Here is a 16,004-nt window from a genome sequence, read left to right on the forward strand (position 1 = left end):
TAGTGGCCATTTGTCTCACATTATCTCAATAGCCCATACGTTTAGAGCAGGAAGTGTGTGAAATAGTAATAACAACAGGCCCTTTTGACATTTTGACAACTGCCATATGATTTCCATATTGAGTGTACAGGGGAATTTTCAGCTGTAGAGCCCACTGAACAAGGCAATTATCTGGCCTTTTGCATGTGAATGCACATATGCACACGCATGTACACGCACCGACCATTTAAAATACAGCCCCTCCCTTTGTGTGGGAGAATGACACACGCTTGCTCTTCAGGGAAATGAACAGGAAGAGGGGATATTAAATTCTTCAGGTTGGAAATGTGATACGGCGCCTCCACTTTCATCTCTGTTGATTTATCTCTCATGGTGCATCTATTTTTATGTCATACATGTAGATCTGCTGATAACAGCTCTCATTTATCAAGGCATCAGTAAATACCAACATGGAGCCAATCACTCAGATGGTTGCATCAAACCCACCTGGTCTGCTTTATGAAAATACTTTTTTTATTTACCCACAGCTCAAACTCCAACTCAAGATGCAGTGACTACCTTCAGGCCTCCAGTTGAATAGATGCAGCAGTGAAGAAGCCAATTTAATAAAGGGAGTTGATCAGGACAATTTGCATAGTAAGTCTCAAGCGAGGAAAAGAGAAGGGGCTTCTGATTAATGTAGTCTGGGTCCCCAAACAAAACAAATTGATTGGAACTGTGGCTGCATTATTTGTTTGGATGAAGTGCTTGTAAATTATATTTAACTGAAACTAAGTTCACCAGACTTTCCCTGACCAAACGAGTTTCACAGCTCGGAAATTGGTAAAGTTGTTGCTCCTCGACACACAAAATACATTCCTTTATGTTTTTACCTCATTTTTTCACAAAGCAACATTTCAGACTGAGACTACATCTACACTAAGCTGGCTACATTTGAAAATGTCATTTACATGAGAAAATGTGGTTTTTAGGTTTTTTGTAAAGATCTCCATTTCATTGACATACCTGATATGAAATAGGAAAAAGGCTAAATCTCTTCTTCTTTTTCGTCCTTTTTAGCTGGTAAACAAAAACATTATGCATCACAGCCAACATCTTGTAAGGTGGAGCCAACACAGCCTGGTTATTCTGTTGTCTCTGTTCTGAACCTCTTCTGCACTCCATCATCACCTCTAATGTGTTACAGCCACACTTATGATTTAGTTGTTCTCATTTACATATTTTTCAGTTTCTGTTGCCAGACCACTGAGTGAGCAAAAAACAGTGGTTTGATTTGAGGTTATAAATATTACCTGGGAACCAAGGCGAAAAGTAATTCCAGTGCTACTGCATTGAGACGTCTGTCAAATCACTATTTCATGTTTCATTTCATTGCGAAGACATTTGACAAAATAAAAATAGCTACAAGTTAATGACAACAGCTGTGCTGTGTGATTGGCTGCTTTACACTTAAAATGAGTGATCACAGAAAAAGGTGAGTGAAATTTTTCTTGGCCTTCTTAACTTTACTGCCACTGCGACGGAGTGTCTGAGCAGGCTTAAGAGCATTTTAAGAGTTATATTCTCTGTTTTTAGTTTGGTAAAAAATGCCTTCTAAGAAACAAAAAGAGGCTTTTTCAAATTTAGCTGGCTTAGTGTGGACATATTCTAAAAGTGAACACATTTTTAATTCAAGATTTAGGATTCAAAGGTTTTATTTGTCACTTCCTCATAAAATATGTGCAATGAAATGCAGGGTGCAACTCTTGAGGCTGTGCTGAGAAGACCAGTGTGTCATTAAGAATAAACATTTAAGTAAAAATAGGAATCAGAATAAGAAATATAAAGGATAAAAAAAGGAAGATAAAAGATTATAAATGTGTCATGTACGTATCAAAACAAGTATTAAGTAAGTATTGCAAATGTATATTGGCTGGGGTGTGCAGGTGTGCTGTGCAATTTTTCAGTGTATAAAAATGTAAAATGCACAAGCCCTACCGTTCTACTATTAGTGCTGAAATTATTATTTGAAAATACAATTTTGACAATAACTTAATCGTTAAATTCATTTATCAAGTATTAATACCAACTACTTGGTGTTCATAGCTTCTCATATATCAGTGTTTCATTTCATACCGCTGAAAATGTTATACTTTGGGGTTTTTTTGGCCACACAAATAAGTCCTTTTAGGATATTGCGTCAGGCTCCGGTAATTTGACAAGCGAAATACAGTCTTGATTTTTTGACAAAAATAAAATAATCAGTAGATTATTTGAAAATGAAAATAATCATTAGCTGAAGCCTTTTTTAGCACTTTACAGTGCTACATAGATGCACACACACATTCAGAGAGAGACACAAATATGTTTGGCCCTGGAGCCTCACAAACTTCCCTTGTCACCAGCTGTGACCTTTTGTTTTATTACTTTTTGGTCGCAATATTACTACTTATGTCAACCATTGTTATGTAAGCTGCCATGTGTGTTAAATCGCTGTTAGCCAGGTAAGTACTGTACATACACACACAAAACATGCTCACGCCTCCACTTACACCAACCTTGCCCCCGTCTGCGTTGTACTCCTTCTCGTCAGCGTCCAGCAGCCGCGCCAGGCCGAAGTCGGTGATCTTGATGTGATTGGGCGACTTCACCAGCACGTTCCGGGCTGCCAGGTCCCTGTGGACCAGCCTCCTCTCCTCCAGGTACATCATCCCCTGAGAGGGAGAGAGAAAAAAGGGCAAGATACTACTGTGAATCCGATCTCTGCAGCTGTTTATCATTTTATATTCCATGATCGGAGCAGTATGAGATCGTCGATGCGGTAAATCTCAGCACTAACATAAAATTACAGTCATAACTGTCATAATCATTAACCGCACTCCCACGCAGACATTTAGATTCAATCTTTCATCATTATCATACCTCATATATATGACTCGAAGAGAGAGAGAATTCTAGGTAGTTTTTATAGCAATTCAGAGATGTCACAAAGTCAGACCTTCAGACTTTTGATGAGTGAAAAATACAGCAGAACAGCTTCTCGGATCACAATTATGAGTACAAAACATTCTTCAAATCCAAGGTTTCTGAGATGCAGTTATCTGACATCACGTCAACATACATTCAGAGACTCCAGGGTGAACACTACAGACAATTCCTTATTAGAAATCCTCAGATTTTTGCAATGCATGGGCTTTCAGTGTCTCTAAATTCCTGCACGGTAAATGATGAAACATATTTGAAATGTATAGCAGTTGCTAACACTAGATATTATTGTAATATTGTTAAATATTTATGCAGGGGAAAGAACATCTTGCAGGAGTGTATTTCTCTCCACTCTTGCTCAAAAGCTGGACCAAGCAGCTGGTACAACTAGAAGATAAAACAAGTACTGGCTGTGTTGGCACAGTGTGCAACATCTATATCTACTTCTTGTAACATGTCCAACTCAAGTGTAATCTTGTTCAGTCAGAACTGCGATTGCGTCTCTGACATGTCGCCTCCGTGTCCTCGGTAATTGGGCCCATTTTCAAGATGGCTAGGCAGGGAGAACAATGGATGTCCTTCCAATGTGTTAACGTTGATTATGAACACCCAATGAGCAAAGCAAGTAACGGGAAAAACAACAAAGCCTTGAACGGAGAGAATGGCAACTTTGCTTTGCAGCCTTAATTTGTTGCTCAATGGGCTGGATTGGAGCTGGGACTCTTGACAGTCGCACAAAAACCTATTTGCAGTCATGCGAGCATGCTCTCACACACACACAAAGATTTACCTCATCCTACAAGTAGAAACACACTCACTAGCTCACACGCACACACACACACACACACACACACACGTCACCTTTTCTTCATGAATCCACAGAAGCACGCACAAGTTTCATCATGCCCTTGTGAGCACAAACACGCTCGCCTGACGCACGCACACACTCCTCTCAGTCTTCTGTGCTCATAACTGAACAAAACAGCCCGATGAGCCAGGCAGGCAAGGCTGTTCCAGTTGAAGTGTATTAGATTGGATGTTAAACAAGTGGATGACACTTTGCAGGTGGATCAATAAAAACACCTTGGTGAGGAGGGAGGCAGTCATCGTACTCAGCAGACAATAAGAAATTTCAACCAAGGCTCACGTGTCCGCTGGCATGAGTGAATCATTGCCCATTTGAAATACTTAAGGTGAAAATACTGTATATATGTCTGTGTGTGTGTGTGTGTGTGTGTGTGTGTGGGCATATGTCGAGGCACATTGTGTTGAAATGCTTGTCGTGGCGAGCAGCCCCGCGCCGCCTCCTCCCAGACGAACGTGAGGATAAATCGATAGCGCCGACGTCTGGCTTGCCGCTGGCTGAGCCCTCATCCATCATCCGCCGGCCTCGCAGAGACAGACGCATAGACACACACACGCTGACAGAGACCACCCGGAGACCACCTATACGCAAATACAAGACTGAGAGTTGGTGACTCTTGCAATATTTCTATCTATTAGTGTGTTTGCATGTCTCTCACTCTCTTTTTCTTTTATCTAACAGTTGGGACACTTCCTACTTCCTTATCCTGTGTGCCTCTTTTTGCTGAAGTCCTGTGCCTCTTTCCCCACCAACATGAAGACAATGTGTTGGGACAAGGGCCAAAACGCCCCCCTTTTACTCAAGTGTATTTAAAATAGATTACTTCTGGGGGGTTCGGGCAGGCAATCAATAACAATGCTGATTACAATAAGCCCGAAGACGACCGTGCCACGCAATATTTATCCCCGATGTCGACGTCGAGAGGAATTAGGAATCAATGGCCCACACAGTCCATTAATACACTTCGACTTAAAGTGACAGGGCAATGAGGGGAGGCCATCGCACTGACAGGAGGAATGTACGGGCAGCTCAAGGAGCCAATTAATTTTCAGCCACTCCGGGCAGTAAACACCAGCGTCCCAGTGGAGGATGTGGGGGCAGCCTCTGTTTCAGGTCGAGAGGGTCCCGCTGATTGTGCCGTTTTAACACTATTTAAGTGATCCAATCCCCAGAGTCCTGAGGTCCTTAAAAACGGAAGTGGAAGTGGACAATTTGTCATTACATAGCCTAAATACTGTAGATCATAAAGGAACTTGCAGACAAAGTAATTAAACCTGCCATGTTTGGTAAACAACATTACAGTTCAAAATCCCCTTCTTTTTTATGCTCTGGAGCCTTCAGCTGTGCACAACCATACACAACATTACCTGTGTATGGTAGAGATGGTCCCTGTCACCTCTTGAAGAGCTTCCGTGATGGGTTGTAGGGTTCAGTTTATTACTGAAACTAATGCATGTTGGTCTCCAAACTTTCGCCTGGGCTGCTGCACTCAAAGTTCAAAGTATATGTTTACGGCTGACCTTTCAAGGAAAGATGACGTACGTGTTGATGTACAAAAATGGAGGGAGAATGCATCTTGTTGGAGTCTCTTTGAGTTTCCTAACAAGTACAATAAAACTTAACTTTTATACAACACATTCGTGGGGAAAAAATATAACAAGGGTAATATCATTTATTGATATAACCAAAGCTTTGATTATGTCCGATTTCTTTTAGAAAGTTTGCAGGTTTGCAGACACTAACAATCCGCACATCAGAGACCTTAAACACTTGCTGAATTTGAAGCGAGACAGACCTAAGCTCTTGTGGACTTAACAGAAGTGCATCTAAAAGTCGGTAACACCGTGAGACCGAACAATGTGATTGTAACATACAACCTTATGAAAAGCTGACTTGGAAATGTTTACATTTCGTAGTACTGTTGATAGCCCGTATCATTTAATTTGGAGTAGCTTTCTCATTGTAGAACAAAATTTCACTGTTAATGTTGTCATTAGGTCAGAACCAGATAAACGGTCACTGTCAACAACAGCAGCAGGTTCGAAAACATTTGTCAAGTTCAGGGAATGTCTCCATTTCCAGAAAACACGTACTTGAGCCCTTTATAAAAAGGTCCCGATTTTTCCGGCTCTCAGAACACAAAGAGCTTTGTGAGCCACATGCTACATTGGAGCATTACGGTTAAGGACCCACTAGTACTGTTGCACATCCCAAATGATACTGGGGCATGTTTTAAGCCCTCAGAGCATCAAGTGCTACTATAGTAGTTTGAAATATTAAAAATTTGTTTTGGTCAAAAGCATTGTACTTTATGAACTTTTCAATAGCGACTTAATTGTGATTTTACAAGATGAAAAGGGACTTGCTGCTGCAGCCTGATGCTCCAGTTTGATAATAAGTTTAAGTGTAAATTGTAGACTAACTGCTACGATGTAACTAGTTACTTTCAAATGGAAGAGAAATCCACTACTCAATAGTGACAGAAGTGTCAATCGATTCTGTTGTACATTGATGTTTTTTATTAAGGTGAAAATGGCTGTATTATGCATAAATATGGTCATAAATAATACCAACATCATCACAAGTCTCTGGAAAACTTCCATCTTGGTGAGAAGACTCTGCCTAAACAGTTCACAAATCACAATTCTATTCCAAATAATGGGAACTATACAGCACAGGACTGAGCATGCCAGTATCATCATAATTATAAAGGGATGTGGGCTGTAGGCTACAAAAATCAATGCTCAAACTATAATTACAGCTGTGTGCAAGGTTACCCGTTAATTGTCGTTGGTGAAACAGAGCAAACCATGAGGTTAAATGACTGAGGCTGTGATAGAACATCTTTACATCCACCTCATATGTTCACTTTACTCATACTTTACACCTCTCTGCTGTTGTTCTGTGCTACCAAGACAAAAGGTTGATTATGATACTGAACTGAGGAATATGAAGTAAATAAGGCATTGAATAGTTCTTTTCCTTCATTTAAGTGTTCAGTCAAATGACTTGTGAGAGGATGTGGTTTGTTGTGAATAGTTACTCTTTATAGTTTATCCTCAGGTGACCCAACGCTGGCTACCAGGCAGGATAAAATCTCAGTTTTAAACAACACTGAAGGTAATTTTTTTTTTTCATCTCTGTGAAGTCCTGAATTGTTTACAGGGGCTAAAAGTTTTCTAAAGCAGGCAACAGGACCAGGTCATGACTGGTCTGCGACCCATTAGCACCTCTCTAGCAGGAAGAAAAGTAGACTAAAGATCTGAGTCTTCAGTAAAGGGAAAAGGAAAAAATAAGAGGATGAAACCAGGCATGAAAAAAGAGTTGAGTAGTGTGGAACTGCATGGAGCAGTACACCTCAGCAGGAGAGAAAGATGCTATAGAATAAAAGATGCTGGGTATAAAGGAGAGCAGTTGGAAGGTAAGTGGATGAAGAGGAGGACGGACATGATGGATTACAGCAGGTAATAAATTCAACTTAGGTCTTCAGCAGATCCGGTATTTGTCTGCAATATTACCAACATGAGCCATACACTAACATGAAATAGTTGCAGAATTAATTTAGCACGTTTTATATTTGTTGCCAGGCAACATGCTTTTTGAGGAAACAGTGGGAACCATCAGTGGTAAAATAATTTTAATGTTAATTTAACTCTTGGGCACAAACGCTTGCAGAGTATCCACAAGCTACAGTTTATTTGGGAATTCATGTCAAAAAAAGCTGGAAAAAAGGCAGGATGCTGAGTTTCTTACAGGAACTAGAAGGTGAAGTGCCTGTTTCCGGAGGGAGCGATAAGTACAACGCATGTGGTGCCCCCCCTCCTCCCAAATCGCCTGCCGAGGCCCCTTGCTGCAAACCCCACCGAATGGGTGAAAAGGCAGTAACAATGTGAGCAATATGGGACTGTCCGCACGCCGAGAACTGGGACCAGTGTGATAAGGAGCGGCACAATGGGTCTGCTCAGGTGGCGCAGGTGCCACGCGGGAGATAGAATGGAAGGCATTCCTACAGACCTGGCAGTCTCCAAAGCATGTGTGTGGAAAAACCTCTGTGTGTTTGTGTATGTGAGAAAGAGGAAATGAGAAGGAGCAGGAATGAGCCAGCCAATATCCAGATGCGCCTCTTTTTAATCACGTGTATATTCACATGAGCGAATAACAAATCTTAATTTTATTCTGAAACATTGTCGAATCAAATTTCTTTCTAAAAACACTTTTACATCTAGGTTCAGCACGGAGAAATTTGTAAAAAGGAAGTTTAGATAATATATGTCTTGAATTATCTCCACGGAAACCAATAAGCTCCAAACTGCGTCACCGGATGGTTTGGATGGTTAATGAACGATCCAGGTGAATGTGACATAATGTGACATAGATAACGACAGCTCAGTGGTGGCGCAGCAGTTGGGGTGCAGGCCCATTAACTCTGCATTCAGCCGTTTTGGAACCACAGTGCGTGATAAAATGCATCTATCTATCAACCTGAGCTGAGCTGAGTGTGTTTATGAGTGTATGTGCATCTCTGTGCAGCTGTGAGTGTGAGGGGTGTGCACAGTGTGGGGTTTGAAGGCGAGATAAAGCATTTCAAAGCAAGAGAGGGTGAAATTCCCTCGGTGGGAGTGGATTTTAAGAACAATGTCGGAATTTATCGGTGCTTGATGTCTTCCTGCTTTCGTTCTTAATTACCTCCACCTCAAGAGAGGGAACCAAATGTAAAATTATCTAAGCTCTGACGCCATGATCTCAACTCCACTGTGGGACAGAAAGATCCTTCCAAAATGTCACTGTGCAGGCAATAAAAGACTGCTGCTGGCAAATTTACATGAGCAAATGTCAATAATTTTTTGGCTGCAGCGGTGGAATTAGAGGGAGAAAACAGCATCTTTTTTTAATCAGTGTGGAAAATTTCCACTCTTCTGTGTAAAGCTGCAATTCCTAAAAGCTATCCTCTCTTGCTCTCAAATCAATAATTAGCCCCAACAAAAGATGACATTTGCAGCAGTGCAGCTAAATGTCCTTACTGGGTGACGAGGCTATCCAAGCATCAATTAATTGCGCTGTGGGATCCTGTGAAGTTTGTGATAGCCTATGGGGAGCCGTGAGGACAGTAATGATGGGTTTCATTGACAGCTCAGCAGCCTCTGAGTACGACAGGTGAACCAAACAGAGAGGAAGAAGAGTGAAATAAAGAAGGAGGGAGAAGAACAAGCGGAGTGAGAACATCTGATCCTTATTCGAACCAACCGAGCACCATGCTATACACTCATGCAGCATTCAACCTTCACTGTAATGCCTGTAATTTGGCTGCTACTTGCAGTGACACTGAGAAGTTATAATTTTCATTCACAGCACATAATTATCACGGTGAGAAGCTGTCGGACTTCTCTTGATACAACCTGCCCACTGGCCACTTCTGATATGGACAAATTGCTCTGTTGACATTAACACATACATGTGAAGACACAGGTATCTGAATGTACATGAGTGATAAAAAAGTAATCATATTGAAACGCATGATTGCATATGCGTGGGCACAGAAACAAGTAACAAAATGCTATAATTCCCCTCCTTTACTGCATCCTGTTTGTTTATGATACGGCTGCTATTATCAAGAAAATGAAAACTTGAATGCACAAAATTGATTCGTATCAGAACCTGGCGGAATTGTTTTATTAAAATGACATTTGTAGGACTTGATAATAGAAAAAAAAAAAAAAGAAAGTCTGAAGCAGTGAGCAGATTTCAGATGGTCATGAGGAGTTGCAGGAGAATCCCCGCAAATTTCCGCCGCCTTTCATCTGCATGCGCGCATACGTCTGTGTCTAATGAGCCTCGGCTTCAGGCGTCATGAGTAATTGGTGTGTATGGAGAGAGGTGACCGATCCAATCAGGCCTTCCTACCCAGTGGATCTGGCAGTCAAATCCCTCCCCTTATGCATCCTTGAGCACTGCTGATCCTTACAGATAATTAGAAAGACCCGGGGGGCTTATCCCTCCACCGCCCGATCTCCTCATCACCTCGTACTCTTCCTCCTCAGTCCCCCTCTGCCCTCTTTCCTAATTTTGTTGCATCAGCAGGGACATGTACGTACTCCTGGGGACTCGTCCTTGTGTGTGTGTGTGTGTTGTGTGTGTGTGTGTGTGGACGAATTTGTGAATGTGTTTGCATTGGAGGAAGGGGAAAACTGCTCTGGGTGTAAATTAGTTGGTTTTGTTTTGTTTTTTATGAGGTTGGATAGTATTATGGGTTGCACTGTTTGGTAATCACGGCGTGATGTGCTTCCCGACAAGCTCTGAGATGCAAAGAATAGTGGGACTGTATTATTAATGAAAGCCTCTGGGAAATGAAGTGCTGAACATGGATCACTACCGCATAGCCTGCTGACAGTATTAAATTCACTATAACTTAGTATAATTTGCTTTAATATGGCAATATTTAAAATTGCATAATATAGACTGGAATAACAGAAATTGAATTCAGAATTGGCACTGAACACATCAATCATTCACTATATATCATTGTTTCTTGCCATTTCAAAGACTTTTTTCCAGCCAGTTTATATGTACAAGTGAAGTATGTATAATATTCAACTCCTTCTATGAAGAAAATCAAAGGATTTTAAAATTTGCATCCAATAGCATTTTCTGTTGACATGTGAATGCAGCCTTTGTTATGATTTCATCCAAAGCACTTTTAGGAAGAATTTAAATGGACGTTGTTGACAGGAGTCACTTTACTCTTTAGTTCATAATCGTAATTGCCTTTCAGTGCATAGCAGAATGTTTTCATGACTCTAGAGTTAATTGCTCCTGCCGTAGTGCCTTTTATTTACAGCTACAGGATGGCAACAAGCACTGATATCTGAACTACAGCATGTTAGTTTAAGATAATATCCACTATTTGAACATACTGTAATAGTGACATCTGGAATGTCTGTGGGAGAGATTCCTACATTTTTTAAATATCTGCATTTTTTTAAATATAAAATCGGAAAAATCAGGAAACAAAGGTTTTATTAAAAATGTGTTCATAGTATTTTTCTGTGAAATCTTCTTCTAAGATGCTTGATGAGTATCTCTTGGGGTTTTCTGAGCATGCCCAAGGAGTATCTTTAGGAGCCCCAGTTGGCTATAGTGTTTTTAATGAGGGATGAAAAAAGGCTCTCAAGATGTATGAGCGCAATCTATAAGAGACAAAGACAAGGAACTATGTGTTGGGAGAAAAAATAAGTCCTTGGGTTAGTACAAGTTGTATGGAAAGTGATGTTCACACAGAAAAGCCCACTGCTCAGTTCTGAATTTATACTGATATTTGCTTTGTTCATATTTATTTCAGGACAGATCTGACACCATGTTGCAGTTGCTCCGCCAAGCTACGAGTACCAACATTGTGATAAGTGAAAGACATACTATTGCTATATTAATATCATAATCAGAAATACTTTATACTAATATACTGACATAATGACAAAATGCTATTCTATCCTTCTTAGTTATAAGTCACATATAGGACAAAATGTCCATGCAGTCAATATGGTCGACACCCAGATTGAAAAACTAGAAATCCATGAAGCTTTTTGTTGTCTCGCTAGCAAACATTAAGTCCAGCAAGTCAATTTTATTTATATAGCCCAATATCACAAATTTGCCTCAAAGGGCTTTACAATCTGCACAGCATGCGAAATTCTCTAACCTTAGATCCTTGATGAGCGTTTCCTGATCTGGTGTTTTCCTTCCAAACTGCTGATTTACGAATATGCCTGTCTTTTGATGGTACATCTATGGTCAAGGTTTGGATTGGTTTATGCAACAAAAACTACTTGGATAAGGTTAGAGAAAAAATTTACTAATGGTTAAAAGAAACCAACCTTGATGGTTGGCAGGTTCATCCACCAGGTTTCCTCCCTAAGAGGTTTTATTGTGCTTTAAGCAACACCACACAAATTTTGTCTTTGTCTTGTAACAAAAAAGTAAAATCTCTCATTTAAGTGTTTAAACAAATCGCCAGTGCGGTCACTTTTCTAGTGGACAGTTTCAGTACCACATGTCCATATAGTTAACCAGGCTTGAAATCCTGATTGAAAAGAAATGAAAATCCATGAAGCTTCTTGGTATTTTGCTAGCAAACACTCGGTCTATGTCACAGGAGGAAAAAACAGAAAATCAGGGCAATTTCAGTAAATGTGTAAATGTCTAAATACATGTATCCAGGCACGCCTGAGTCCATTGAGACGTTCCTCTCATTGAGATGCAATGACATGATAGACACAAGAGCACAGGAGGGGATGTGATTTGATTCAATGCCAAGCTGGGAATCCATTCTCCAGTGAGGAAGAGAAAGATGAAGGCTCCGTGCTGGGGGAGGGAGGGAAAGAGATAGAGCGGGAGGAGTACAGGCGAGATGTGTTTGCTCAGCAAGGAGTGCCGTTTGCAGGGAAGTGAATGACACAGAGGGCTCCACACTAATCTTGACCAGATTGGATCTCCTGCCATTAGGTGGCATCGCCAGGAGCCACCATGGGATGCAAATCTAAACACACACCCACACACACACACACACACACACACACACACACACACACACACAGATGTGGAAGCATACATATCTGTGCGTCCACATAAGAATAATAACACATATAAGGGGCCAGAGATCAGGAGCCAAATGTAAAAGTCCCCAGATTTTCCTTTTCCTTTCCCTGACTAAGCAGTGGGTGGAGATGTCTGCTGATTTACCCAGAAAAATAAGATCTTGAGTGTGTGTTTATGTGAGTGTGTAAAGGCATCTTTTTTTTTTTCCTCTGTATGTGCTTAGTTTTCCATACACATAGCTGATATACTGCTTGTGCACACATGCTTCCATGCATTTTTAACCACAATGTAGTGCAGTATCAAGCTCGCCTTGGAGAAATTATTTAAGGTCAATGTTCAGCGCCATCATTAGCACTGTCAATCTGTAAAATGGCGTCCAGAGCCACCATACCAGCAGAGTGCTACTCTAACTGGAGGGTTTTCCTGCAGGGCATGTTGTGCTAATGTCAGTCCACGAGTTCGCCAGTGGGTATGTTTATACGAATCGCTCTACTCCCTCACCGCTAAATCAACCAAAGGCCTGAATGTGACCTACATACCCTGTCCAACAGTCATCCCACCTCCATCCCCCCAAAAACCAATCAAGACACTCTTTCAGATCAGGACCAGAACATTTCAACGGCAGGACAGCGACTTGCAGAATCTATTCTACTTTCATTATACTGAGCCTGAGGAGAGAGACTGTGAAAGGAAGACAGAGAGCGAAAGTGAGAGGAGAGAAGAGGGGAGCCAAATTAAAAGACTACTGTAGCCCCGCATACACTCAGTTCCGATCCCATATTTAATTCAGTGATTGATTTGTTCATTAAAATACATCCCAAACCTAATTATTCCATTAATAATCCAAAACCTAATGAAAAAATACTCTGTATGTGTGTGTGTGAGAAGGAGAGAGATTCAGTTAGCGAGTGATAAAGAGGAGATGGAGACAAGAGGGAGATGCAGAAACAGAAAGACGAGAAAGAGGTAATTTTTGCTACACACACACACACACACACACACACACACACACACACACACACACACACACACACACACACACACACACACACACACACACACACACACACACACACACACACACACACACACACACACACATACATACATACATACATACATACAGGGTCACTTGAGAATATGTGACCTGGAAGGGTTAATGTACAAGGAGATGTAGGGCAAACTCTGACCTCTGTTAACCCGAGCACATGGCCACCATGGAAACAGAGAAACGGGCAGATTTGTAAAAGGAAAGGAGATGTAGCTGCTTACAAGTGAATGGAGGAAAGGAAAAGGAAGGATAAGGCAGGAAGGAAAGAACAGAGAAGAGGAAAGGGAAGTAAAGAGAAAAGAAAGGAATGGAAATGAAACAAAAGGAAGAAAAGGACATGAAAGATGAGGAAAGAAAAGGAAACAAAGGAAAAGACATGAAAAGAGAGGAAAGCAAAGGAAAGGAAATGAGGAAATGAACAGGAACGAAATATAGGAGAGGACAAGAAAGAATAGGAAAAAATGAGGGAAAGGAAAGGGCAGTACACAACACATAACGAAAGGGAAAAAAAGGAAAGGACTCAATAGAAAGAAAGGAAAGGAGAGGAAAAGAAAGGAAAGGAACAATCTCGACTAATAAATTTGAGGCTGTTCACACAGATCTATAGAGACCTCTGTGTGTGTCCTGTATAATATGTGTGAGTCGTTATGTGAGCGTCAGTCATTGTGTGTGCGTCCGTGTGGCAGTGGGAGTGGGGCAGCCCTGAGTGCGGCTGTAGATTAATGGGGGCCATTATCTCAATGCCCAAAACACTCAGTGATGAAGAGTCACTGCCTGGCGACAGGCCTCGGCCAATCAATTTGCGGCGCAGCGGTCACCTGCCCGGGTCAGAACCCACATACGGCTGGTGTTTGTGCTATTGTTGTGGCGGTGGTGGGGGGGACTGACAAATTTCCATGGCATTATGGTGAAATAGGAAAACGGAGTTTCTCTCTGCCTGGTTCATATAGTTTGGCAGCTAGCATGGACACACGCATCATTTCTCTCTGGCTAAACACACTACAATGTACCTGTATGTACTCATCAGTTCTGGAAAACAAGTACATTCACTCAAGTACTTTATTCAAGTGCAGTTTTGGGGTACTTGTACCCCAGTGTTTCCATTTTCTGCTACTTTTTCCACAGGCAAATATTACTTTTTAAGGATTGGGTTGAACACTATCAGGCCCCTGCTGTGCTTTAATTATACTGTATATCCCAAAGTAATTGTGTTGACAGTCTTTCATTCACCTTGTGATAAAGAGACATGATTGGAACATTTCCCTTGTCTCACTACTGAACAGGACATTCTACATTTTACTCTTAAAACTTATGTTATTGAGTAGTTTAAGTAGTAAGTATTAAGTAGTTGTGATTTTAATTGTGGCACTGCTACTTTTACTTAAAGGAATAGTTGGGAAAAACACTTATTCACTATATTGCAGAAAGTTTGATGAGAAGATTGGTACCACTCTCATGTCTCTCTGTTTAAATATGAAGATGGAGCCAGAAGCAGGTTAGCTTAGCTTAGCATAAAGACTTGCTCCAGCTTAATGTTGATAAGACAGGTATGAGAGTGGTATCAATCTTCTCATCTAACTCTAAGGTGAAAAGCAAATTTTCCAAAATGTCAAACTATTCCTTTAAGTAAAGAACCTGAATACCTCCTCACTGCTGGTACTCATAACACTGTAGGGTGCTTTTGATAAATGTATCCACTTTGTATTTGTTCACCAACGTGGTCTTGGTCCATACGTCCTATGGCCTAAAGATCTTTTTTTGCACTTTGTCTCTGTTTATTTAATACCTTCTCTTCCTCCTTTTCTGTCCTCTAACTTAACAACACCATTTTCAAAGCTAACTGAAGACCGAGGGAAAATTATTCTCCCCTTTGCTGGAAAATTGTGTGTCTTCCGCAGGATGCTCTTTCTTCTGGAGGACAGGTTCCCCATCATTACCTCGAGAGCGCAAAGATCACTCAGAGAAGAGGGCTCAGAGTTATTTATTCGGCTCACATGCCCTAACACACGGGCATGTGCTCAGATACACACAGAGACACAGAAACACACACACATATAAATGGAAATACACAAAAATGTTCATGGACTCACCATCTTTTTCCAACTTGAAAAATACCTCGAGGCTATGTGATGGAGGACCTGTGAGGAGGATCCAAGAGGCTAATATAACAGAGAATAACTAAGCTATCTTCCTTTAATGCTGTGAGCATTTGAACTCCACGAGCTAGGGTTGTGTGGTCTGGAAAACACATGCTGTTAAATGGACTCCCTGCTGTAACTGGGAACACATACCTGTATCCGTAGGGAATAGGATCAAATTAAATTAAATTGATTCACGAGCAGTTCAGTAATCTTAAGAAATTCTTGAGTTTGTTTTATTTAAAGCTTAGTTTTTAGCCATGCTAGCGACATTGCCCTAGGAATGGCAATGTCTGTCAGATGGTCAGTTGGTCCGTCCACCACTTTGGTCCAGACTGACATTTCTCAACAACTATTCGATGGATTGCCATGAAATTTTTCTACAGACATTCATTGT

General features: G+C 41.0%; 1 protein-coding gene across 4 annotated transcripts in view; it reads right to left on the reverse strand.

Annotated features, from left to right (window-relative positions):
* The window catches only part of LOC122871787 (receptor tyrosine-protein kinase erbB-4-like), a 253,808-nt gene that overhangs the window by 19,004 nt on the left and 218,800 nt on the right, over window positions 1–16,004 (reverse strand). For 3 of the 4 annotated variants that reach the window (XM_044187168.1, XM_044187166.1, XM_044187165.1), the window contains exon 21: window positions 2,532–2,693. In XM_044187168.1, coding sequence (XP_044043103.1) covers window positions 2,532–2,693 — 162 coding nt within the window. The remainder of the gene's footprint in view (window positions 1–2,531; window positions 2,694–16,004) is intronic. The other variant, XM_044187167.1, reaches the window with a different exon arrangement.

Source organism: Siniperca chuatsi, linkage group LG24 (genome assembly GCF_020085105.1).
Source record: "Siniperca chuatsi isolate FFG_IHB_CAS linkage group LG24, ASM2008510v1, whole genome shotgun sequence".
In the NCBI taxonomy this organism is placed as follows: Eukaryota; Metazoa; Chordata; class Actinopteri; order Centrarchiformes; family Sinipercidae; genus Siniperca; species Siniperca chuatsi.